At 38.1% G+C, this 26391-nt stretch overlaps 2 protein-coding genes across 6 annotated transcripts; one reads left to right on the forward strand and one right to left on the reverse strand.

The window, feature by feature from the left end:
* The first annotated feature begins 42 nt into the window (after window positions 1-42).
* On the forward strand, window positions 43-18610 carry LOC130980050 (uncharacterized). 5 transcript variants are annotated; one of them, XR_009086864.1, is made up of 10 exons: window positions 944-1348; window positions 1661-1805; window positions 2388-2556; window positions 2729-2984; window positions 3900-3988; window positions 4116-4298; window positions 4982-5067; window positions 5144-5228; window positions 5848-6462; window positions 18495-18610. XR_009086864.1 is itself a non-coding variant. In XM_057903651.1 (9 exons), the coding sequence occupies exons 2-9, from the start codon at window positions 1663-1665 to the stop codon at window positions 5980-5982; spliced, it is 1146 nt and encodes a 381-aa protein (XP_057759634.1). In that variant the 5' UTR covers window positions 43-276; window positions 1661-1662; the 3' UTR covers window positions 5983-6766. The 5 variants fall into 5 exon arrangements, 2 of the variants coding, with proteins under 2 accessions (XP_057759634.1, XP_057759633.1); XR_009086863.1 differs by lacking the exon at window positions 18495-18610 and adding an exon at window positions 9588-10048; XR_009086862.1 differs by lacking the exon at window positions 18495-18610 and having other exon boundaries at window positions 5848-6109; window positions 6330-6763.
* LOC130980355 (probable prolyl 4-hydroxylase 9) lies at window positions 17820-23387 on the reverse strand. The gene is made up of 8 exons (XM_057904047.1): window positions 23132-23387; window positions 22914-23048; window positions 22417-22574; window positions 21895-21997; window positions 20995-21090; window positions 19978-20043; window positions 19772-19891; window positions 17820-17903 (listed from the first exon to the last, which is right to left on the reverse strand). Exons 1-8 carry the CDS (start codon window positions 23258-23260, stop codon window positions 17820-17822), a joined length of 891 nt encoding a protein of 296 aa, XP_057760030.1. The 5' UTR covers window positions 23261-23387.
* Between the last annotated feature and the right edge of the window lie 3004 nt (window positions 23388-26391).

The raw sequence follows: 26391 nt of genomic DNA on the forward strand, positions 1-26391 counted from the left end.
CAATATAATGTCTGTTTCTTTTTTTTTTTTTTCTGGGACTTCCATTGAGGCGTTTGACATGGGAAAGAGTTGTGTTTATGTGCGCTTGTGAAGCTCTGGTCCAAGAAAAGAAAGAAAAAAAGAATCATTTACACGAACAAGTATGAAACTAAAAGATGGCATTCGAATGCGTCAAAGTATGGGAGAAGATCTCGAGCGGTGGTCAATTATACATGAATAATGCTAATTAACTGCAAAGTGCCAACGCAAGTGTCTGTCTCTGAAATGATCTGACAGGTGATCTCACGAACTTGGGTGGAGAGTTATTGTCCATTATTTAATACGGCACTAAAGTTTTCCCTTTCACTTGTGAAAACAGAAAATTACAATCCCTCACTCACTTCGTGTGACTATCATCTTTTCGTGATGTGAAGTCATACTATATTCCTTCCATGGCCTAATGTACAAATTGTCAAAGCAAATGATAGTTTGTTAATAAATAATTCATTTCACAATTTCAACAATGATTATAATGAGTTAATGACTTGCGCAATTCTAATAAAACAAAAACTAATGCATGAACCGCCATACAGACTTCTTATTTCATATTTTAATGATAATTAATTTCTATATTTGATTAGTTTATGACTTTATGGTGGACACTATAACATATTGAACAAAATGACTTTCATAGCTATTTAGCAACGAAATTTAAACATAAAAATCTCATAGCTACTTACTGGAGTAATATTTCTTTTTTGAACATTAGTTTATATGGAATAAAATTTCCTACTATTGCCATGTTTGGTTCTCTGACTTCTTATTTTTTTTGGTACTAGGTGCTCTGACTTTATTATAGAACTCTTCCAGATTTTTGTTTCCCTCAAAATTTAAAAAAAAAATGCACCGAAAGGAACGATGTCGTTTATCTGAATTTCCGCATATAGGAGCCAACGCAATAGGCTCCATACTCCATAGTAACTGCATAACCGAAACATTTATTCTCTTGCTCCCTCACTCCGTCTCTCTGCGTCTCCATGTGCTCCATTTTCATATATCATCACCACACAATCTTTAGGTTTTACTTTAGATCTGAATTCAAACGGGAATTCTTTTCGCTTGCATACTCTCGCAGTTGTGTATTCAAATCGACATTATAAATAGCCAATGGGAGTAGTTATTGAGAGCTCCGTTTGGGAACCGAATCCCTCCATATACATCTTCCTCTTCGTTTGTTGTTGCTTCTCGATCTTTCTTTTCCCTTACGCCTCTAACCACCACAGAACCTCCACAATTTTCGATCATGGAATCTCTTCCTCCTTTCTCCGTTTCCAACGCAACTTCCTCTTCGTTTATTCTCTCGCTTCAGGTTCGCTTTGCTTCATTTCATAGCTCGCTGCTACGCTGTTTAAATTCCTAGAAAATGTTCGAAAATCAGATTCAGGAACTTGAAATTTCTTTTGTCGATGGATGCTGAATTCGATCTATGAGTAGCTTTAGCTGAGAGTTCATTAGATTCTGTGTTCTCTTTTGTCAGATTTTGTTAATCTATTTTTTGTGTTTTTTTTTTTCAACTGCTCCGTTTTTCTGTTTTCCGTCTGTTGTAACGGGTGAGCTTTAGATCGGTGATGAGAAACTGTTAGTGCTGATTTCTTTTTCTCAATTTTCGTATTCGTTTTAGTGATGGAAGGTCTGTGGTCAGTGTTCGGGGAGTATGAGTTAGCTTCGTATGGACTCAGCCGAAAACAGATGATCGAGTCTCTGTATTATGGATACACAACGGCTCTCTTCGCTGCTCCTTTCCTTGGCGTGCTTTCAGATTTGATGTGAGCATCCAGTTTTAATAGCTGTGATTGTTGAGTCACTTAAAAATTAATTAGGTCTTGGCGTTTGTATTTGAAGATTTAGTTCTAGAAATGCTGATTTATACAATTGTGATGGATGAATGCCTATTGTGTGATATTTATTGCAATGAATATGGTTTATTTGTTTATTGATTTGTGTCATGCAATGCGTATGCTCTAAATGTGGAATTTATTATTATTATTATTTATTATTATTATTATTATTATAAAAATGTGGAAGAATATGATCACTGATGTTGCTCAGTTGACTATAGTGTTAATTTTAGTGGATAGTTGACATGTTAGTAGGAGTGGAAATTTTTTTATAAAAATGCATCCGTCTATAACTTGTAAATTTCTGAACTGTTAAGAAGCTATCATGTTCAATTTTTTTACATGTATATATTTTGTGATGTCTGTCTCATTCAGTCATTCTCATCGACCGTTGGATGTATTAGTTTTTAGTATTTGTATCCATTCCGTTATAATTCTATGCGTGATTCGAATTGTGAAGCAGTGTTCACCTACATGGTGAAACTAACTTTCTACGTACTATAATTTTAGAGGTCACAAGAAAGTCTCCCTAATCTTTTGCATCCTACACCTGTTTGCTGGCATATGGAAGAGGTTTTCAGAGCAACCAAGCATTTTTATGACTAGCATATATCTCTCTCTGGCCAGTACTATATTTTTATTCAGTTTTGAGACTTGGATGGTCACTCAACATGAAAAGGTAATCAGGAATTTTGTTCTTAATTTATCTTTACTTCTTAAACCCCAATAGGAGCTTTTTCTCATCCTTATTTTTTTGGTATGGAAAATGTGTTTGTTTGCCTGGGGAAGAACATAGGGATAATTAAAATATTAATCTAATATCAATCTGAAATTTGTGTGTCTTTCTGCAGCAAGGGCACAGGCAAGATTCACTTAATGACACATTTTGGTTAATGACTTTCTTTGAGTCTGCATGGTTAATTGCCAGCCAAATGTTTGCAAATTGGCTTATTGGTAATAGTACAGACAAAAACATTGCTCCTTCCTCTACTATTATCATCCTGGCAACCATATGCTTTACTTTTGTCACCAGAGGATGGACAGAAACCCCAGGAGCAGGGACTTTTAAAGAGTATAGTAGGTCCTTCTATGCATATATTTTTGGTGGTGAGTTCACATGCTTTACTAGCTCTTGTTTATTCTTGTTTCTTTTATATTAACAATAATTCTATGTTAATATATTTTAGAAAGAATAGAATAAAGGTCAAAATTATTATGAAAGTACTCGTATAGCAATCTAATAACTGGGTAATAAGTCTGGAAAAATTCTCCAAATAAGTTTGATTTATGTTTCCGTTAGAGGCTAGTTGCTGCATGACATTAGTGTATGTCAGTATGTGGTCTTCTACCATAGGCCATGACTTAATTGATTTATTCCTTAGAGTTTCTTTCTTTCTTTCCTTCTTTTCTAGCTGTATACCTAAAACATTGTTTTTATTTTTCCAGTTTTCAACTTTTCCAACTACCCTTTCATTTGCTTTTACCAAAACTAGGCATCTAAGTCGTTTTTTATAGAAGTTTTTACTTTTCTTTATATTTATATTTTTTCAATGAATAAATGATTCTCCATTTATTCTGTTCTTGTTGCAAGAGAAGCTCAGTAAGTATCAACTGAAAATTTAAGAAGACAAAAGTAAGTTAATTTTGAATTTGACATATTGAAGTGTGGGACTGGGCATTCATTATTGCATACATCATGCTCTATTGATTATTTTCCCTCCATGTCCAAATTATAATGAGTGAGCCCTATATCTCTGATTTTTTTGTATATAGTTTGAAGTGAGTATCAACAGTTTAATTTTGTTTTATGTTATTTTTTATTCACTCTAAAGCTGTATTAGGATTGCTTTATTCTTGCTAAACTCTGTCTCAATATTCAGAAAGACACAAATATGATGTTTTCTTAGGCCATGTAGGAAGTAGTTTAGTATTCTACTAGATAAATGCATTATGCAACTTTTCAGCAATATGATGAAAAATTTACCAAAAGAAACATGTGGATTTTGATCTGGTAATCTGCAGATAAGAGGATATGGCTGTTAACCTGGGCACAAATGTGCCTTCACTTTTCAATTGGAATTTTTTGGATCCTCTGGGCGCCTACTGTGGTGGTATGATATCTAATTTTTAGGGAGCGATTTTGATATATTGAGAAATCGATATATCGTTATTTAACTTGTTATATTTCAATCTAACCATTTGAATGGTCGTGTGTATTCTTAATGTGCATGAGTTTAGGCTGATGGGCGAGAGGTGCAATTAGGATTGATATATCCTTCTTTTTTGGCATCAAGGATGATAGGAAGCACCATATTTCCTTGTCTTACAAGTGGTCCATCGTCACTTAGAACTGAGGACTGCCTAGTATATGCATACGTTGTATTGGCTCTTCTCCTGTCTTTTGTGGCTTATGACTATCAGGTACAGTACTTTTATCTTTAGGGAGCCACTCAGATAAAGATATCTAAAACGTCTTTTTTTAAAGATGTTTTCTAGTAATTAAAATTTAACACATATAATCGATTAAACAGTGTGTTTTTTTTTTTTTTGTCAAAATTAGGCTAGACAAATTAATTTAATTGAAAAATAGTGAATCAAATCTTGAATTGGTCTAAATTAATATTTTTTTTATAAAAATTACTACAACACCCTTATTATAGAAAATGACTAAAATACTCTTATTATATATATTAATTTTGAGAATCGTAAATTCTAGTCCTTTACTTCTTTGTTGTCATAGAGGTAGGATTTAGAATTTTTAAAATTAATATATATATAAAATAAGAGTATTTTAGTCATTTTCTATAATAAGGATATTATAGTTATTTTTTATAAAAAAATAATATTAATTTAAACTGCTTCAAGATTTGATTTATCATTTTTTTGTCAAATTAATTTGTCTAGCCTAATTTTGACAAAAAAAAATACACAGTTTAATCGATTATATGTGTTAAATTTTAGTTATTAGAAAACATTTTTAAAAAAAGACGTTTTAGACGTCTTTATTTGAGTGGCTCCCTTATCTTTATTATATGACATATGCTTTTGCTAGAATTTTTGGGCTGGAAGTCTGGGTTCTGACTCTCATACTTTATCATGTGCAGGAAATTGGATTTCTGATGACACTATTTAGCATGTTTCATGCTTGTGTCGGGTTCATTTTACCGTCACTTGCCAGATTGAGGACCATGTAAACTCATCAACAAGGCTTGTACTATAAGTTTGCTTAATCGTGGATCCAACAGTTCTAATAATCTTGTCTGTAGGTATGTGCCTAATGAATTGCGTGGAGGAATGATGGGCCTTTCTATTGCTCCTGCAAATGCAGCAATTCTTCTTTCTGTGGTACAGGTGTGTATTCATGAAGTTATGTGAAATCATAAGGAAATTGTTTAACCAACCAAGCACTAATAACGTGACTTAATATGAAATTATGAACCATGTAATGAAAGTAACATGTGAATACTAGGTTTTGAATTTAGAATACCATGATTGTGAAAGGTGGTGGCTTAAGAATCTGGATAGCTCTGCTGATTTTCATGGTTTGAATAGTCTTCCCTTATACTAGCACTCTAGCAGAAACAAGTCCAGGTTCTGGTCTAATGTCACCTGCCAACCAGTCTCAAATATGACAGTTTTCTGTTAGATGATTATTCAAGCTAGCTGCTGGGCTGCCTTAAACGTAACTTTTTGAATTTGTATGCACTTGTTAAAAGCATCGATTTGTCCATCTAGTTGGTAGCTATCTGTGGTGACGTTGCATGCTCATATAACAGATGGAGAATGTTTAAGTTCAAGATTATGACTTTTAGGTGCAATATGTTGTTAATTTTTCTTTGCAGTAATTATATTCTCAATATGTTCATTTCAATCTGAATTTTTTTGTGAACGTTCTTTCGTGATATGTTTCTTGTGTCAACTTGTTCATGTTTGTATTTGCTGTCATATTAACTTTCGCATTACCTTGCAGGGTGGTTATTATCGGAATGTTGGAAATTCAGCATTAATGGCATTTGGTGTGCTTGGTTTATTGCTAGCAGCTGTTTGCATGCATGCCCTGAAGCAATTGGGAAAGCAACCGTATCACAATTGGCATAAACAGTGAATGGATATCCCTTTGGCAGGCTTTGTTTAGTGGTGGCTGTCTCTCTCTCCTGTTGACAGAAATGAGTAGTCAGGAGATCAAACTTCGATGAGGCAAATGCAGACGAAGAGCAATAAATTTCTGAAGTGTACGACACTCAACTCGTAATGACTGAAATTGGGGTACATGTGTAAAAAGTAAAAACTAAGAACTAAGAGAAAGACTGGCGGGCAACTTCACAGTTTACTTCTTTATTTTAAATCTTAATATCAAGATCGGGTTCTCTACTGATTTGAGTGATTTGAGTATGTCAGCCTTATAGGGCTATACATGACTAACGGGTTTCTAATCTTGTTTAATTATTGTAGCTTACACACTTTGCTGCTTGGGTTTGCTAATGGAATCTAGTCAACAACCGCACATGCTTTCGAAGGTGGTATCTGAATTTTTATGTGCTTACGCATGCCAGTTTTGTCCAGAAATGCATCTAAAGACGAGGAGGTGAAAACTAATTCTTGTTTTACTAATGTGATCACTGTATGGTAATTGACGTGTTTTAGCTTGAGCTTATTAGTTAATACTTAATACTTAATTCTAAATTATAAAACATATCACGCGACTAACCCCAACATGTTATGAAGTTTATGACAAAAAAAAAAGAAGTTATTTTTCTAAAGTTACAATGAAAACATTCCAAACTGTGGCCTGTCGTGATGTAGCGACGAACGGTAGGTAGAATGATACAATTCAGCTTGTAGCTTAACTTTTTAATCGTTTGTATTTTTTTTTCGGAAGAAGAAAGTATCTTTTAACTTTAAATATAATTATTAGTAAAATTTTTCACTTAATTACTTTTTTTTTTTATCAAAGATAGAAAGACTCGAATCCGTGACCTCTTAGATGAGTATGAAGAGATTATGTCATTTGAGTTATAATTCATTGGCTACTTAATTACTTATTATCTTAACATTTTTACCATTTTAAAAATTGATTGAGTTGAATGTATGTAATTCTCGTAAAATTGAATTAATTTAAATTTGAAGCGGTATTGTGGTAGTGGAATTTTGTGTGTTTTACAAATAGCATGGTATAATTATTTTTTTTAATATTACAAAATATATCAAATATATATCACATAATAACTGTTGGGCTAACTGTGGGGAGCTCTCGACCACCGGAGAGATTTCGAAGAAGAATCAAGTGAGATAACATAAGATGAGAAGACACTACATCCAACTCAAAACCTTAAAGTAGTAATTTAATGGGTCTTTCATCTTATAAACTCCTCACTCTTCTATACTTTCTTTGATGTGAGACTAACTTCAACATTCAACTCCCCACCACATCCGGACTATCTTTGTCGGGAAGACTTTCGATACTTCACTTTGAATATTCCTTAAACCAAACCGATTAACCATCGGCTCTGATACTACTTGTTGGGCCAACCGTGGAGAGCTCTCGACCACTGGGGAGATTTCGAGAAGAAATCAAGTGAGATAACATAAGATTAGAAGACACCACATCTAACTCAAAACCTTTAAGGTAGTAAGTTAATTGGTCTTTCATCTTATAAACTCCTCACTCTTCCATGCTTTCTTTGATATGAGACTAATTTCAACACTCCTCACACTTGCAACATTAACAATAACGATGTCCGAAAAAAAGTATAATTTATATAAGAAAAAGTATTACAAAATATTATAACTGTTACGGTAGGTAACCGGAGATTAACACAACGGATGGCGTTCGGCGGCCCAAGTGTATGAAGGGGGAGAACTCCGGGTGGATCTGCAACTCGGGAGGCTCCGTCCGACTTGTGCTCGCGAATGAATGGGGGGTGGTACCTGCAAAGACACTCCGATGCCTAAGTTAGCAAGAGTGTAAGCAGGTCTAGAGAGTATTGGACTTAGAGATACCTGAGGGGTGTCAGTGTATTTATAGTGGTGAGCCCATAACTACCGTTGGAGTAGTGCCGTATCTTTAGGATAGTAACCGTCCCATTATCTTAGGGAGGTTAAGATATGGCTTTATGAAGTGGTTAGAGAGATTTCAGGGGCGGTTACTCATTTGAATGAGTGTTTATCTGCCAGCTAATCTCATAACCGACTTCTTCATACTAAGTCGTGTTTGACACCGACTTCTTAGGTGGAGGTCGGTGCTTCGCTAGGCTTAATCTATTGGATCAGGCCTTTCGGTTGGACCTGGGCCCTTAACATTGGGCCAGGGTATGAACAGTGCCCCTACTTGAGCCCAAGATCCTTTCAAGGCTTGGGTTCAAGTATTTAACTCGGGTTCGTAGCCGACTTTCACGGGTTTTGAAACCGACGTGATTTTCGCGACCTTTTGTTTCTGACAGTTACGTCAATTCAAGCGTCGTGTCCGTTGAGGGATCATTTAGGGATTGAGGGCTTTGGTAACGGTGCAGTCTCATTAATGACTGCCTCGTTTTTACCATTATGCCCCTTAATGTGTTTATAAATGTTTTCCCTCTCTTTCGTTTTTCCGTTTCTGCAAACTTTCAAACTTCTTCTTCCCTTATTCGTGCTGCATTCTTGTGTTCGAAAATTTCTGCTCTCTTCAACCTTCATTTCTTGGATAAAGGTTAGTTTTATTTCTTCCATGTCATGCCTTATGTTTGCATGTTTTGTTTTGTGAGTGGATAGGTTGGCCTGTAGATTCTAGCTTCGTATCTCTCCTCTTTAGGGGCCGTGTTTTTTGATTTTTCTTTTTCCTTTTCTCTTTTGTAGGTTTCTGCCCCTTTTCTTTATATAAAAAATGGCTTCCGTAGGTGTTCTTTCTCAGTGGGTTGACGTTACGGTCCTTGGGGAGGAACCGTTGGTCGATGCTGAGTTCATCGCTCATCTTCGTACTCATCACAGGCTCTGTACTTCGGAGGAGGACGAGCCAAAATATGAACTAATAATCCCGGGTCCTGAAGACCGGGTCTGTTTTGGGAGAGAAAATGAGGCGGCCTCTCATTTTTTCTTTATGTATGAGTGTATGATCACCCGTTTGGGTGTTTTTCTTCCTTTCTCAGATTTCGAGATATCTGTTTTGCATCACTGTAGAGTTGCCCCTACTCAATTTCACCCCAATTCTTGGGGTTTTTTGAAGATCTATCAGTTTATAAGCCACGCTCTGGACTTTCCGACCTCTCTAAGGATTTTCTTCTTTCTCTTCCATATGACTAAGCCCTTTAGTGGGCTAAACAACAAACAGCAATGGGTATCCTTCCGAGCCATACAAGGTCGGAGGATTTTCACCCTTTTTGACGAATCTTTTCACGACTTCAAAAACTTCTTTTTCAAACTTCAAGCTGTAGAGGGTCACCACCCCTTTTTCCTGGATGAGCATTCCTCTCCCCGCTTCCCCCTTTATTGGTCGCCGCCTTCCTCTTGTGAAAAGTATGGTCCAGATGACCTGGACGAGGTGGAGGCGGCTATTGTGGGGTTTTTCCGAGAAGCGTGGGGGAGGGCCCCATACTTGGATACCAGGAAAATTCTCCAGGGTACACCGACTTTTGTTCAATCTCAGCTAGGTAGTGCATGCATTCTTTATTTCCGAGTTGTTTCTGCCGACTTGCATTCTACCGACTTATAATTTTTGTTATTTGTTTTCTTTTGTAGATATGGCAAAAAGGAACGCTCAGGAGGCCTACCAAAGGGTCCAGGAGGCCAAGGCGAAGTCCCGGGCTAGGTCCGGGGGTGCTAAAGCAGTCGTTTCTCCTCCTCCTCCTCCTCCTCCCAAGAATACTGGCACTCCCTCTCAACCTCTTATAATTTCTTCAAGTTTGTCTCGACCACCTCCTTCTGCTCAAATTCTCTCCGAGCCAGAGAAGAAGAAGCGCAAGACTTCAGAGTCTGGCCCTTCTTCTTTTGATGGTGGGGTTAAGGCGGATGCTCTTGCATTCGTCCGAAAGAACATCTATCCTTTTATAAGTATGGATGATGTTTCTGTTCGAAACCACCTTACCACCATGGCCGAGGAGAGTTTTAGGACAGCGGGCGTTTGTGGCAAACTTTTGGACATTTTCGAGAAGACTCCTCTCAGCTCCTTGGGGGCAACCTCAAAGGTTGAGGAGTTGGAGGGGAGGCTTCTTCTTTTTGAAAAACATGAGAAAGAGTGAAGGAGGAGAGAGATAAATTGAGGAAGGAGAGGGATCACCTTAGGGAGGAGGTAGGTAAGCTACGAGCTCAATGCACTTTGGAGGCGAATTTGAGGAAAACAGCACAAGACAGCTACCACAGTTTATTTCAAGATATTGTTGCTGTGAGGAAGGACTTGCTGAACTCTCGGAACGCGTACGCCGAGTTGGAGGACTCTATCGCCGATGGTGCCGAGGAGTCTTGGAGAATTTTCTTGGAACAAGTCAGAGTTATCGCTCCCGACTTGGACCTTTCTCCTTTACATCCCGACAAGGTAGTTATTGATGGCGCCATCGTTGATCCTCCTGTCCCCGAGGTTGTTTCTGAGTCGGACCTGAAGACTCGGGGGCAGAGGATTATAGAGTCTCCTCCTCGTCCTAAGGATGCCCCGAGTTCCTCCTCCGTTCCTCCGACCGGTCCTGGTGGCGCCCCTCCTGAGCCTAGCGGTGGTGATTCCTCTACTCCTTTGAAGAAATGACTTTTATTTTTTTATGGCTATATGGGGGCCCGGCCTGTGGGTCCCATCTTTTTTAAACTTTATTTCTCTGTTGGTGTTGTGAACAATTTCTTTTTGGCCTTTTAAGGCCGTAAACAAAAATATTTATGGCGATTGCCCTTTTTTGAACAAGGGCGTAAAAAATAAATGCCCTTTTTTGGATAAGGGTTCTAAGTTACCTCGTGCGTGCATGCTTTTCTGTTTTTGATATTTTTTTGATCTTTTTTTTTTTAAGAAACCTCTTTGTTGGCTTGCGTTGTTTTCTCGAGCCTTTTTCGTTCAAGGGCTTTTATGCAGCCTTTAAACTTTTTCCAGGTTTTCCTATCTCTTTTGTTATCCTTTATACTCAACTTTGCTTTAGTGAGCTTCTATGACTTAGGTTATTTTTGTGATGCGTTTTGCTTCTACTCGGTTCTACGCTCCGATTTAAGGATCGGTGTATTTTCGAGCTTCCCTACTCAGAATGTTGTTCCGACTTGTGAGTCGGATTGGTTTTCCGAGTTTTACGATCGACTCATATAACCTCTTTACGCCGACTTGTGCCTCGTCGTTTTATCCTGACGACCATCTAGGTCGGTTCATGGGATTTTCACGCTTTGTCGAGCTTAAGTCGGCGCGTTTCGTAGAAAGACTTATAAAAAATAAAGGAGGATATTTAAGAGAGATATAGTAAATGAAAAAGATCTTTATTAATTGGGAAGGTACCTTTTTGCTACTAAGGGTCTTGATATCCTATTTTCCCTTAGTCTCTACTATGATGCCTCGTTAAAAACCCTTCTCCAGAAAAAACCCTTTTCTTTGGGAAAAAATCGTGAAGTTGGGAAAAGAGTACATCAGGGAGTAGAGTTCGCTTTTAACTGTAGTACCTTTTTATATTACAAGCATGCCACGACCTTGGTAGCTCAGTGCCATTTAGGTCGGTTATTTTATAATAACCTTTTCCTAAGACTTCTTTGACTTTGTATGGTCCCTTCCAATTTGCGGCGAGTTTTTCCTCTCCCGATTTGTTGACTCCGATGTCATTTCTGATTAGGACTAAGTCATCTGTAGCGAATGTTCTTCGAATGACTTTTTTGTTGTACCTCGTAGTCATTCTTTGCTTCAGTGCAGCTTCTCTTATCTGGGCCCCCTCTCGGACTTCGGGGAGCAAGTCGAGCTCCTCTTTGTGCCCCTATATATTTCCGACCTCGTCGTGGAGAATTACCCTTGGGCTTTGCTCACTGATTTCTATTGGAATCATGGCTTCTATGCCATAGACTAGTCTGAAGGGCGTTTCTCCTGTTGCGGATTGGGGAGTTGTCCTATAAGCCCATAATACTTGAGGGAGCTCTTCAGCCCAAGCTCCCTTTGCTTCCTGTAGTCTCTTCTTTAATCCTGCCAGTATGACCTTGTTAGCTGCCTCGGCTTGCCCATTAGCTTGTGGGTGTTCTACCGAGGTGAACTGGTGCTTGATTTTCAGACTGGCCACTAGATTTCTGAAGGTGACATCGGTGAATTGGGTTCCATTGTCTGTAGTGATGGAATAAGGTATTCCATACCTTGTGATAATATTTTTGTAGAGGAACCTGCGACTTCTTTGAGCGGTAATGGTGGCTAACGGTTCTGCTTCTATCCACTTTGTGAAGTAATCTATTCCCACGATCAAGTATTTGACTTGTCCTGGTGCTTGGAAAAAAGGACCTAACAAATCCATCCCCCATTTTGCAAAGGGCCAGGGAGAAGTGATACTGATGAGCTCTTCAGGTGGAGCTACGTGGAAATTTGCGTGCATCTGACATGGTTGGCATTTCTTCACAAATTCTGTGGCATCTTTCTGCAAGGTTGGCCAGTAGAATCCAGCTCGGATTACTTTTCTGGCTAACGACCTTGCTCCGAGATGATTTCCGCAGATTCCGCTATGTACTTCCTCCAACACCTCGGCGGTCCTTGAGGTTGGTACGCATTTTAACAATGGTGTTGATATTCCTCTTCGGTAGAGGACATTTTTTACCAAAGTGTAATGCTGTGCTTCCCTTCGGATTCTTTTGGCCTCCTTTTCCTCCTTAGGGAGGATGTCGAATTTCAAGTATTCGACTAAGGGGTCCATCCATCCGAGGTTTAAACCGACTACCTCAAGTACCTCCTGCTCATCCTCTGTTTTTGATACCGAGGGCTCTTGGAGGGTTTCTTGGATCAGGCTTCTGTTGTTTCCTCCTGGTTTGGTACTTGCTAATTTGGAGAGGGCATCCGCTCTACTATTTAGATCCCGAGTTATATGTTTGACCTCGGTTTCCGCGAAACGCCCAAGGTGCTCCATGGTTTTTTCCAAGTACCTCTTCATATTGGGGTCCTTTGCCTGATACTCTCCGCTTATTTGGGAGGTCACCACCTGTGAGTCGCTGTATACCATCATCTTTGTAGCGCCAACTTCTTCTGCTAATTTTAATCCGGCGATCAAGGCTTCATATTCTGCCTGGTTGTTTGAAGCCGGAAATTCAAATTTTAAGGAAACCTCTATCTGGGTTCCTTTTCCATCTACCAATATTATTCCTGCGCCGCTCCCTGTCTTGTTGGAGGATCCGTCTACATAGAGTTCCCATGTAGTCGGCTTTTCCTCTTGTTCACCTGCATATTCTGCAACGAAGTCGGCAAGACATTGGGCTTTAATTGCTGTCCGAGTTTCATATCTCAAATCAAACTCGGAGAGCTCTATTGCCCATTGAACCATTCTCCCTGCAACATCCGTCTTTTGGAGGATTTGCTTCATGGGTTGGTTCGTACGGACTCTTATTGTGTGAGCCTGAAAGTAAGGTCGTAGCCTTCGTGAGGCTATTACTAAGGAGTAGGCAAACTTCTCTAATTTGTGGTACTTTAGTTCAGGGCCTTGTAGGACTTTACTGGTGAAGTAAACCGGGTGTTGCCCGACCTTGTCTTCTCTGATCAGAGCTGATGAGACAGCCCTGTTTGCCACGGATAGGTATAGGACAAGGTCTTTTTCCGGTACTGGTCGTGTTAAGATAGGAGGTTGACTTAGGAATCTTTTGAACTCTTGGAATGCCTCCTCGCATTCCGAAGTCCATTCAAATTGGCATCCCTTCCTCAATAAAGAAAATAGTGGAAGGGATTTCAGTGCCGATCCCGCCAAAAATCTGGAGAGGGCTGCATGTCGGCCATTGAGCTGTTGAACCTCTCTCAAACAAGTCGGGCTTTTCATTTCTAGGATGGCTCTGCATTTGTCGGGATTGGCCTCAATCCCTCTTTGTGTTAGCATGAAGCCTAGAAATTTCCCCGCTTCTACTGCGAAGGCGCATTTTGCGGGATTTAGTCTCATCCCATGCAACCTTATAGTGTTGAAGACTTGTGAGAGGTCGGTTAAGAGGTCGTTTTCTTGCTTGGTTTTTACTAACATGTCGTCGACGTATACCTCCATTAGGCTCCCTAGATGGGGGGAAAACACTTTGTTCATCAGCCTTTGGTACGTGGCTCCTGCATTCTTTAGTCCGAATGGCATGACCACGTAGCAATAGTTGGCTTTTGGTGTGATGAACGATGTTTTCTCCTGGTCGGGTTCATGCATCGGGATTTGGTTATATCCCGAGTAGGCATCCATGAATGATAGGTATTGGTACCCCGAGCTGGAGTCCACCAGGGTATCAATACTCGGTAGAGGATAAGGGTCCTTAGGACATGCCTTATTCAAGTCGGTATAGTCGACGCACATTCTCCATTTACCATTCTGTTTCTTGACTAGCACTACATTGGCTAGCCACGTTGGGTATTTGACCTCTCTAATAAAGCCGGCTTCCAAGAGCGCCTGTACTTGTTCTTCTACTATTGAGGCTCGTTCTGGGCCGAGCTTGCGTCTTCTTTGCTGTACAGGTCGGGACCCTGGGAAAATCGAGAGTTTGTGGGACATGAGCTCGGGATCAATCCCGGGCATGTCGGAAGCCTTCCATGCGAAGAGGTCGGAATTAGCTCTTAGGAGCTCTCCCAACCTTTGTTTTAGGGTTTCCCCTAGGTTGGCTCCTATGTAAGTGTTTTTTCCTTCCTCCTCACCGACTTGTATCTCCTCGGTTTTTCCTCCCGGTTGGGGTCGCAGTTCTTCTCTGTTCCTTGTGCCGCCTAGCTCTATTGTGTGGACTTCTTTGCCCCTTCCTCTCAGATTTAGGCTTTCGTTATAGCATTTCCTTGCCAATTTCTGATCTCCCCTCACCGTTGCTATTCCTCCTGGAGTCGGGAATTTCATGCAAAGGTGTGGAGTCGATACCACTGCTCCCAGGCGATTAAGGGTAGTTCTGCCGATTAAGGCATTGTAGGCTGACCCTTCATCGATGACTATGAAGTCTATGCTCAAAGTCCTTGATTTTTCCCCTTTTCCGAAAGTGGTGTGAAGGGGTAAAAATCCCAATGGTTTTATTGGCGTGTCCCCTAACCCATATAGGGTGTCGGGGTAAGCTCTCAACTCTTTTTCATCTAACCCTAGCTTGTCGAAGGCGGGCTTGAAAAGGATGTCCGCCGAGCTTCCTTGGTCTACTAGGGTTCTATAGAGATGGGCATTAGCTAGGATCATAGTTATCACCACGGGATCATCATGCCCGGGTATTATCCCTTGCCCATCTTCTTTTGTGAATGAGATAGTGGGGAAGTCGGGTGTCTCTTCCTCGACTTGGTAGACTCTTTTGAGATGTCTTTTGCGAGAAGATTTGGTGATCCCGCCTCCCGCAAATCCTCCTGAGATCATATGGATATGTCTCTCTGGGGTCTGTGGTGGCGGATCTCTCCTGTCCATATCATCTCGCTTTCTCTTCCCGTGAGTGTCCGACCTTTCCATGAGATATTTGTCAAGCCGACCTTCTCTAGCCAGCTTTTCTATCACATTTTTGAGGTCGTAACAATCATTGGTGGAGTGACCATATATTTTATGGTACTCACAGTAGTCGCTGCGGCTTCCCCCTTTTTTATTTTTGATAGGTCTCGGGGGTGGCAGCCTTTCAGTGTGGCAAATCTCTCTGTATACATCCACTATAGAAGTTTTTAGTGGAGTATAAGAGTGATATTTCCTGGGCTTCTCGAGACCGATTTCTTCCTTCTTTTTGACTTCCCTTTCCCTCTCCTTAGATGAGGAAGTGGGTCCAGGTCGCCAACTCAGGTCTCTTAATTTTGCATTCTCTTCCATGTTGATGTACTTTTCAGCCCTTTCTTGTACATCACTTAGTGAAACGGGGTGTCTTTTAGATATAGACTGTGAGAAGGGACCTTCTCTAAGTCCATTGACTAACCCCATTATGACTGCCTCTGTGGGCAGGTCTTGGATCTCTAAACATGCTTTGTTGAACCTTTCCATATAGGCTCGCAGAGACTCTCCGACCTCCTGTTTTATTCTAGGAGGCTCGGTGCATGTTTTACCTTGTCTTTTTGGATTGAGAACCTCATCAAGAACTTTCTTGAGAGGTCTTCAAAGCTAGTGATGGATCTTGGTGGGAGGCTATCAAACCACTTCATGGCCGCTTTCGATAAAGTGGTCGGGAAAGCTTTGCACCTCGTAGCGTCGGAGGCATCGGCTAGGTACATCCGACTTTTGAAGTTGCTTAGATGATGCTTTGGGTCTGTGGTCCCATCATAGAGGTCCATATCAGGGCTTTTAAAGTTTCTTGGAACTTTTGCCCTCATGATGTCCTCACTGAAGGGATCCTCTCCACCTGGGAATTGATCTTCTTGGTCGTCGCGGGAGTTATGGCCCTTGAGGGAGGATTCTAGCTGTAAGAGTTTTCTTTCTAACTCCTTTCGCCGTTCCATCTCCTCTTTGAGGTACCTTTCAGTTTCTTTCTGCTTCTCCCGCTCTTGCTCCAATTGTTCTAAGCGACTGTGGACTAACCCCATTAGTTCGGTTACGTGGGATGGTCCACCTTTTTCTGATTCTCGCTCATCTGAGGGATTTGCTTTCGGGTTTTTTACCCCGGAGGTACCCTCTCTATGCTGATCATTAACTTCTTGGTGGAGGGTTAGATCCACATTGTCGTTACCTGCGTTCAGATTCTCTTCTTCGGAATCTGTTTCCGCATGGACTTCCTCGTGGGATCTGTCCGCCATCGATGGATGATCTCTCGGGTCCCCGGCAACGGCGCCAATGTTACGGTAGGTAACCGGAGATTAACACAACGGATGGCGTTCGGCGGCCCAAGTGTATGAAGGGGGAGAACTCCGGGTGGATCTGCAACTCGGGAGGCTCCGTCCAACTTGTGCTCGCGAATGAATGGGGGGTGGTACCTGCAAAGACACTCCGATGCCTAAGTTAGCAAGAGTGTAAGCAGGTCTAGAGAGTACTGGACTTAGAGATACCTGAGGGGTGTCAGTGTATTTATAGTGGTGAGCCCATAACCACCGTTGGAGTAGTGCCGTATCTTTAGGATAGTAACCGTCCCATTATCTTAGGGAGGTTAAGATATGGCTTTATGAAGTGGTTAGAGAGATTTCAGGGGCGGTTACTCATTTGAATGAGTGTTTATCTGCCAGCTAATCTCATAACCGACTTCTTCATACTAAGTCGTGTTTGACACCGACTTCTTAGGTGGAGGTCGGTGCTTCGCTAGGCTTAATCTATTGGATCAGGCCTTTCGGTTGGACCTGGGCCCTTAACATTGGGGCAAGGTATGAACAATAACTATATCTGGAATATTACCCAAAAAAAACTTTAAATGAATATATATAAGAAGAAGTATAATTACAGAACAATTATTGAGTGTACTAAATAAAAATATCATATGTCTCAGACAGAGTTTATACTTTGAACAATTATAGTAAAAATATTATAAATAAAAAATTTTAATTTTGATGTATTAACAGTGTAAAATAGTTTTACACGGGTATTTAATTATGTAATACATTATTAATAAAAATGTATAAAACACAAAATGTATAAAACACTTTACCCTGTTAATATATCAAAATTAAACTCAAATAAAAATTGTAATTTGTTGTATAAAAAAATTCTTTTATAATTTGTAATAAATTTTCATATAGAATCACGATTTGTTTTCGCCTAAAATTATTCTTTCTAAATAAGAACTCTCGTATAGTTTAACTTGTTTATATATATATATAACTTATTCTTTTATTTGTCATTAAGTAGTTATTACTATATGCGACATGATAAAGTTCACAATGAATACCTAAAAATCAAATCTTTAAATTATCTTATCACTACAAAACAATTATCTATCGCGGATGAATACATTACATTATCCATATACTTGTTCCCTCATCCACTTTGTCGCCACCCACTTCTCCCCTTTTATTACGGGGCAGCTTCCGTGGAGTGATGTCTGTCAAAGTATAAGTGTCAAGAGGTTGTTAGAACGGCTAAATTAATTTAAAATGATGTATAATTTAATTTTATAAAAGACGTACGACTTTACTTTAGTTTCTTAAAAATTTTTAAAATATTGTGTTGTTGAAAAGATTATGAAGATATATATACAAAGTAAGGTTTATGAAATTCAGAACAGAATTAATTTTTGATTGAATATTTAAGCTAACAAAATTAATTGTTTTAAACAACAAAAATTGTATAAAAGCTAATAAATACTATTACAATTTTTAATTAAAAAAATAAAAAAAGTTGCAATATTATTCAATAAACTATATCCAACATTTTGCTCGTGTATTTAAAAAGAATAATTTATTATATAATATATAATAATAATTTTTTGGAGTGAACCTCTTTATATGTGTTTGCTTATATAATTAACATTATTTTTTTGGAATAAATATCTTTATGTGTGTTTGCTTCGCTGTGTATATTAATTATTTAATACCGAAAAAATTTAAAAATTAATAATATATGTTTTTCTAGTTTTAATTTAAAAACAACAAATAATTTTTTTTGTTACCCACGATATTCCCTAACCTGACAGGCTAACTGGCTAAGGACCAATGAGTTGCAGCATGCACAAGACGAGATTCGAACATTCGACGTTTGCTTAAGCGGACTAATAAGCTAACCACTATACTAACCTAACAAATAATGTAATATTGGATATACGTATTGAATATTATAATATTTTAGAGTATACTTTAATTCTAATCTATTTTTAATTAATTGTTAAAATATTATATAGATATATTTATTTAAAAATTTGAAATAATAACTTTAAATTTAAATTTTCTATATTAATTAGAACACATGTGAATTTAATTAGTAAAGTTGACTTCACAACAATAACAATGTTATAATCATAGCTAGTAAAAAACAAATGTTATAATCATAAATCATAAAACTATATGGTAGATAATTGATTCTTTTAATTTTTCATTTATGTAGGAAACTAGAAAAAAATAAAAGCTATAAAACATGGGCACAGATTACCAAACAACAAAGATATGCTAACACAGTAAAATTAATTTTTTGTAAGATAAAGAGGCACAACATATATAATAAAATATTTTTTAAATAAATTAAAATAATATCTTAATATTTTTAATTTTTTAATTATATAAAATATTTAAAATAATTTTTTGTTTCGATAAATAATAATATAAATTATTTTTAAATCCATTTTAAGAATATAAGTTAAAAATAAAAATTGAATATCCTAGCACATGAGTGAAATAAATGTGTCTGGATGTATTAAAGAAGTATTTTTTATATTTTATTAAAATATAATTGGACAAGAAAGACACATCTATTGGATAAATATCATATTTGAGATGTGTTTAACATCCGAATATCAACTCAGTAAAATATATGTATTTCATAAAAAAAATATAAAAAAATTAAATGAGTCTCCCTTGCAAATTAGTTGTCAACTTAAAATTATTTTTTATTAATTTTAAAAATTTAATTTTAATACACGATCAAATAAAAAATTTTCGTAAAATTATTTAAGTCGATAATTCATCATGAAATATAAAAATTAGTTAACATTCACGCCATTGTAGTATTTTTATTAAAAAATATTTCCCTTAACTTTATAAATTAACTGTGTACTTTATTTCTAATTTCATATGCATGATCTCTAAAATATAGCAAACATAATTTTAATTCATTATCTTGCAAGATATTGTAGTGCGTCCATTTAAATATAAACCACCAAATATATCAGTTATTATGTAGGTGAAGGATCAAAGGACGACATGCATCATTATCAACTAAAAAATTATGGTCACAGGGAGGATAGGGAAGAATACTAACCGGATCAATTGAACCATTAAGGAACAACGAGTAAAATAGAAGTCCATCCCCCTTGCGTGGTTTTACTTTTAAGCCAACACAATCCTTGTAGTTGTAGCTACCGTCCATGTTCATGCCATTCTGCATAATAATAGAGACCTTCCTAAGCACCATAATAGATAATGTAAAATACGTGAATCAAGATGCAGTGGCAACCTTAATTTTACCTCAAATGGAAATATCGTCTCCCCACCTTCTGGAACTTCCGTTAAATACAGCAAAAATGTAGCAACCTGCAAGGTTAACCGAAACCGATTCTTAAGAATTGAAGTATTGATGAATCAATTAGTAACAGTTTGTGCAAGTAAACCGTACCACGCCAGCTCAAGAGCTAAAAATATAAAGAAGGCTCTCGTAGAAAAACAAAACAAAAATATGTGACTGAGATAGGCAATTTAACTAGAGTTGAATTTTGGAATTGACAAACATATAGTATACGGCCATATTTTCCAAAAATGTTATGTACTTGCCAAAATCAATTACTATATATTTCTGTATAAATATATATGTTATTTAATTTATTTTTAATATATATTTTATATTTTAATATTAATTTTATATTAATAATTAATTTTAGTATATATCTAATATGATTGTATTTTTTTTATCTATCTAAAAAGCTTCAGACGAATTAAAAAGTGGCACTTCAACATAACACACAAACTAGAATTGTTAACAAAGTCTTATAAAAAGAAACAAATTGTTAATGAAGTACGCCCAAATCCCACCGCCACTACGCCTTGGATAACTTGGTAAATTGGTTATTGGCACTGCTTGAGTTTCAATTGTCATTTACCCAGTTAAATATATCAAAAGAAGTTAACGACAATTATTATGCAACAGAGAGATCAAAATGCAAGGTAGGTATATATATATATATATTATTTATTAATATATATTTTATATTTTAATATATATTTTATATAAATAAATAATTTAGCGATTTAATTTTGGAACACATGTAGCATAATTTATTTGTTTTATTAAACAACTTCAAGATTAGTTGTACACCTGTACTAACTATGTTACATGTAAATAAAAAAGTAACCATCAATATTAAAAATAAATAAAATAATATATTATACACATTGAAAATAAATATATGATTTGATGATTGATGTGTTATAGCATTTTGATAAAAACAAATTGTAAATTCAATTATACAAGTTTCACTTTGGACATACCCTCGGGTTCTCTTGTGGACCGAATTCCACAGAATTGAAAGCGTCATAATGAGAAGCATATCTCTGTCCAATCTCATAGCGGAGTACATTAAAGTCCTAAAAAAAAAATCATGACTTATAGAAAAGAAACCCTGAAAGAAAAAGAAAGAAAAAGAAAGAAAAAAGAAACCCTAAAAAATCATGACTTACCAAATAGCAACTTATAGAATCACCCTGAAGGTAAGAGGTTTTCTAACTCAACAAAATCAAGAAGCACTTGACTTGTAGAAAATAAAAATATAATGCTCAGGAAGGGAAGCAAAATATTCGTTTCTATAAAGCCCTAAGCGCCTCTAAAAGAACATTGATATTAATGCAAAGGTGAATAGAGTTGCGCTCACCTATTTCCTGCAAAAAAATTTTATGCTTATTTAAAAGTGCAGCAATGCAGACAACAGCTAAACACATTATTCCTCTGCATTGGTGACCCTATTATTTTTCTAGAACGGATATGTCAATGATAGTTCAATGTAGAAATTTAGACAGGGTAACATGATGTTGCTAATTAGGGTAGGAAAGAATGCAGTGGAAGCAGTTCAGGTCAGTGTCTAAGTGACAACGCAAACATCGAGTCTAACATATAAGGGGAAATACAGAGACATATAATCTAGGCTTACAACCTCTCCTATGCTCCCTTGAGCGAACAAAAATAACATTTATCTTCCCCTAGAGGCCTAGAGTAAGAACACTGCAGAAGTAAAGAACATGATGCAACTATTACGAGAAAAAAACAGCAAACTAACATTTTTAATTTTAGTTACTAGTTCATGACTTGTCACTTAAAAAAAAAAAAACAATAAAGCACTAGCGAATTATCAGTAAATCAGCTTGAAATGCTTTTCCAAAAATGTCAGAGGGTACCTCAAAATGACTCCGGGGAATTTTAGTTGCTCTGGCTATTTTCTCCTCGATAACATCTAAAATCCCTGTTTCATCCTCGTTAGCTTTAATAAACATACCAGAGCTGTTTAAAAAAAAAAAAAAAAGAAACATAAAGATGTGATATGAATTTATGATACCTTACGACATAATATGCATCTTAGAATTTTGGAATTCTCATAACTACAATATTAATCACCAATGAATGGCCGACGACATTAATCTAATGTTGCATTTGCATCATGCATAAGCAAAATATATCAGCATATCACAAATGTCTCAGGAACGGAAACTCCACTGTATGAGGATACTGTTTTGAAGAAATTCAGTTTACAACACACTAAATTTGCAAAGCATATCTAAGGTCCAGTGTAGCAGTCTAGCAGATAGGGGTCAGGAAGGCGACAACACAATATGTGTTGGTATCTCGCTCAAAATATAATGCCAAGTGTCAAAGTCAGACAGTTAATTATTCTGCAGCACATACTGACTCGTGCATAATACCTTGTTCTAATTCCCTCTGCACTCGCTTTCGTTTCTCCCTTCCGTAATGCCACAGTTGATGGTTCGAGTCTTTCCCTTGCCATTTCAATTATACTGTCACATTGTTCTGAACTCGCAAAATTAGGAAAATAGAGAGCGCGAGGCATCCAACTCAAAACCTAATTAAGGATAACAAGCCAAACATACACATACTTGAGATTCAACACTGAAGTCAACGAAACAATTGATTTAAGGTTTTTTAAATTCGAAATTTCTAATCCTTCTCGTATGTACGTCTATGATATCAAATATCAACCCAAATATACCGAAATTAATAATGATTCTGCATCTGTATAAAATAATTTCATAAAAATTACGAGACTATTTCAAACTGGAGATGAATAGTAAAATATCGCCATGGCCTCAAAGGTTCAAACACAAATCAAAATAAACCTAGCAGAACAATTTCAGCAAAGAGATCGCGAAATGCGAATGCAAGGAAACAAGAAATCGCGAACCTGGAAAGGAATCAACGTGATGGAATTGTCACCTGACTCTCCCGCGCGCAACAAATTGTACTCCGTTTTCTCCGTCGTCGATCTAAGCAACCTCGACTCACTCCTTCTCAGTCTCAAGCCTTCATTCGTATCTTCCTGCAAATTCTCATCGATTGTAAATGAACAAATAAAACGCGCTCAAATTTGAAAAGGAAAAGTGATTATGATTCAGAAGAAACCTGAGAGTGAAAGAAAATGCTAGAACCGAATAATCCAGCGAGAAAGAAGAAAATGCATATGAGTATGGAAGGCTTGCTGAACTTCCTTGTGTTCCAGATCAAGTGTCCTTTAACCGCTTTGCCTTTCATTTCAATTATGCGGAGAGCGCGCTTCTATTTATATGTTTATTTTTCTCTTCTTTTTTCAGAGGAAAATGCTAAATGTGAAGTAGGCAAGTAGCTCGCGTTGCTTCTGAAACAGTGAAACTTGTGCAAGTATGGTTGGTTATGCGGTATTCTCAGTGCAGTGGAAATGATCGTTTTTCTAACCGACTTTCCAGGCGGTGATTCTTGTCTGAGTGCGCGCTTATTTAAACAAGCTGATCAGTGATTAGTCAAGTCAACATTTTGCTAATTAATACTATAGATATACCTTATGACTATGCCATTTTTATATCTGATGGTCAATCTGCTTAAATACTTGCTATTACGGACTAGTATTTTTATATTTAAAAATATTATTTATATATTAAAATTAATTATTAAAATCAGTCATTAATATATTTATATATAAATATATATAATTTAATTTATTTTTAATATATATTTATATTTTAATAATTAATTTTAATGTATATATAATATAATTATTTTATATTTATTATAAAATATGATTATTGTTACGGTAGGTAACCGGAGATTAACTCAATAGATGGCGTTCAACGGCCCAAGTGTATGAAGGAGGAGAGCTCCGGGCGTATCTGCAACTCGGGAGGCTCCGTCCGACTTGCGCGCGTGGTGAGTGGGGGGTGGTACCTGCAAAGACACTCCGATGCCTAAGTTAGCAAGGGTGTAAGCAGGTCTAGAGAGTATTGGAACTTAGGAATACCTGAGGCGTGTCAGTGTACTTATAGTGGTGAGCCAATAACCACCGTTGGAGTAGTGCCGTATCTTTAGGATGATAACCGTCCCATTATCTTAGGGAGGTTAAGATATGGCTTTATGAAGTGGTTAGAGAGATTTCAGGGGCGGTTACTCATTTGAATGAGTATTTATCTGCCAGCTAATCTCATAACCGACTTCTTCGTACTAAGTCGTGGTTAACACCGACTTCTTAAGTGAAGGTTGGTGCTTTGCTAGGCTTAATCTATTGGATCAGGCCTTTCGATTGGACTTGGGCCCTTAACATTGGGCCAGGGTATGAACAGTGCCCCTACTTGAGCCCAAGGTCCCTTTAAGGCTTGGGTTCAAGTATTTAACTCGGGTTCGTAGCCGACCTTCACAGATTTTGGAACCGACGTGATTTTCGCGACCTTTTGTTTCTGACAGTTACGTCAATTCAAGCGTCGTGTCCGTTGGGGAAGCGTTTAGGGATTGAGGGCTTTGGTAATGGTGCAATCGCATTAATGGCTGCCTCGTTTTTACCATTATGCCCCTTAATGTGTTTATAAATGCTTTCCCTCTCTTTCGTTTTTCCGTTTCTGCAAACTTTCAAACTTCTTCTTCCCTTGTTCGTGCTGCATTCTTGTGTTCGAGAATTTCTGCTCTCTCCAACCTTCATTTCTTGGATAAAGGTTAGTTTTATTTATATCATGCTTTATGTTTGCATGTTCTGTTTTGTGAGTGGATAGGTTGGCCTGTAGATTCTAGCCTCGTATCTCTCCTCTTTAGGGGCCGTGTGTTTGATTTTCTTTTTTCTTTTTTCCTTTTGTAGGTTTCTGCCACTTTTCTTTATATAAAAAATGGCTTCCGTAGATGTTCTTTCTCAGTGGGTTGACGTTACGGTCCTTGGGGAGGAACCGTTAGTCGATGCTGAGTTCATCACTCATCTTCGTACTCATCACAGGCTCTGTACTTCGGAGGAGGACGAGCCAAAATATGAATTAATAATCCCGGGTCCTGAAGACCGGGTCTGTTTTGGGAGAGAAAATGAGGCGGCCCCTCATTTTTTCTTTATGTATGAGTGCATGATCACCCGTTTGGGTGTTTTTCTTCCTTTCTCAGATTTCGAGATATCTGTTTTGCATCACTGTAGAGTTGCCCCTACTCAACTTCACCCCAATTCTTGGGGTTTTTTGAAGATCTATCAGTTTATAAGCCATGCTCTGGACTTTCCGACTTCTCTAAGGATTTTCTTCTTTCTCTTCCACATGACTAAGCCCTTTAGTGGGCTAAACAACAAACAGCAATGGGTATCCTTCCGAGCCATACAAGGTCGGAGAATTTTCACCCTTTTTGACGAATCTTTTCACGACTTCAAAAACTTCTTTTTCAAACTTCAAGCTGTAGAGGGTCACCACCCCTTTTTCCTGGATGAGCATTCTTCTCCCCGCTTCCCCCTTTATTGGTCGCCGCCTTCCTCTTGTGAAAAGTATGGTCCAGATGACCTGGACGAGGTGGAGGCGGCTATTGTGGGGTTTTTCCGAGAAGCGTGGGGGAAGTCCCCATACTTGGATACCCGAAAAATTCTCCAGGGTACACCGACCTTCATTCAATCTCAGCTAGGTAGTGCATGCATTCTTTATTTCCGAGTTGTTTCTGCCGACTTGCATTCTACCGACTTGTAATTTTTGTTATTTGTTTTCTTTTGTAGATATGGCAAAGAAGAATGCTCAGGAGGCCTACCAAAGGGTCCAGGAGGCCAAGGCGAAGTCCCGGGCTAGATCCGGTGGTGCCAGGGCGATCACCTCTCCTCCTCCTCCTCCTCTTCCTCCTAAGAATACTGGCACTCCCACTCAACCCATTGTCATTTCTTCCTCAAGTTTGTCTCGACCACCCCCTTCTTCCCAGATTCTCTCTGAGCCAGAGAAGAAGAAGCGCAAGACTTCAGAGTCTGGCTCTTCTTCCTTCGATGGTGGGGTTAAGGCAGATGCTATGGCATTCGTCCGAAAGAACATCTATCCTTTTATCAGTATGGATGATGTTTCTGTTCGAAACCACCTCACCACCATGGCTGAGGAGAGTTTTAAGGCGGCGGGTGTTTGTGGCAAACTTTTGGACATTTTTGAGAAGGCTCCCCTCAGCTCTTTGGGGGCATCCTCGAGGGTTGAGGAGTTAGAGGGGAGGCTTCTTATTTATGAAAAGCATGAGAAGGAGTTGAAGGAGGAGAGAGATAAGTTGAGGAGGGAGAGGGATCACCTGAAGGAGGAGGAGGGTAAGTTGCGGGCCCAATGCACTTTGGAGGCGAATCTGAGGAAAACGGCGCAAGACAGCTACCACAGCTTATTTCAAGATATTGTGGCCGTGAGGAAGGACTTGCTGAATTCTCGGAACGCATACAC

The sequence above is a fragment of the Arachis stenosperma genome, chromosome 5 (assembly GCF_014773155.1).
Source record: "Arachis stenosperma cultivar V10309 chromosome 5, arast.V10309.gnm1.PFL2, whole genome shotgun sequence".
Classification (NCBI taxonomy): domain Eukaryota; kingdom Viridiplantae; phylum Streptophyta; class Magnoliopsida; order Fabales; family Fabaceae; genus Arachis; species Arachis stenosperma.

Bases quoted from the DNA above. Each gene is read 5' to 3' on its own strand.
- LOC130980050 (XM_057903650.1), top strand. From the start codon at position 1,147: ATGGGAGTAGTTATTGAGAGCTCCGTTTGGGAACCGAATCCCTCCATA. The intron at 4,299-4,981 runs GTACAGTACTTT...TATCATGTGCAG, and splicing joins TTGTGGCTTATGACTATCAG to GAAATTGGATTTCTGATGAC. The intron at 5,229-5,847 runs GTGTGTATTCAT...ATTACCTTGCAG, and splicing joins TTCTTCTTTCTGTGGTACAG to GGTGGTTATTATCGGAATGT.
- LOC130980355 (XM_057904047.1), bottom strand. From the start codon at position 23,260: ATGAAAGGCAAAGCGGTTAAAGGACACTTGATCTGGAACACAAGGAAG. The intron at 23,049-23,131 runs GTTTCTTCTGAA...GAGAATTTGCAG, and splicing joins GCATTTTCTTTCACTCTCAG to GAAGATACGAATGAAGGCTT. The intron at 21,998-22,416 runs GTATTATGCACG...TTTTTTAAACAG, and splicing joins GCAGAGGGAATTAGAACAAG to CTCTGGTATGTTTATTAAAG.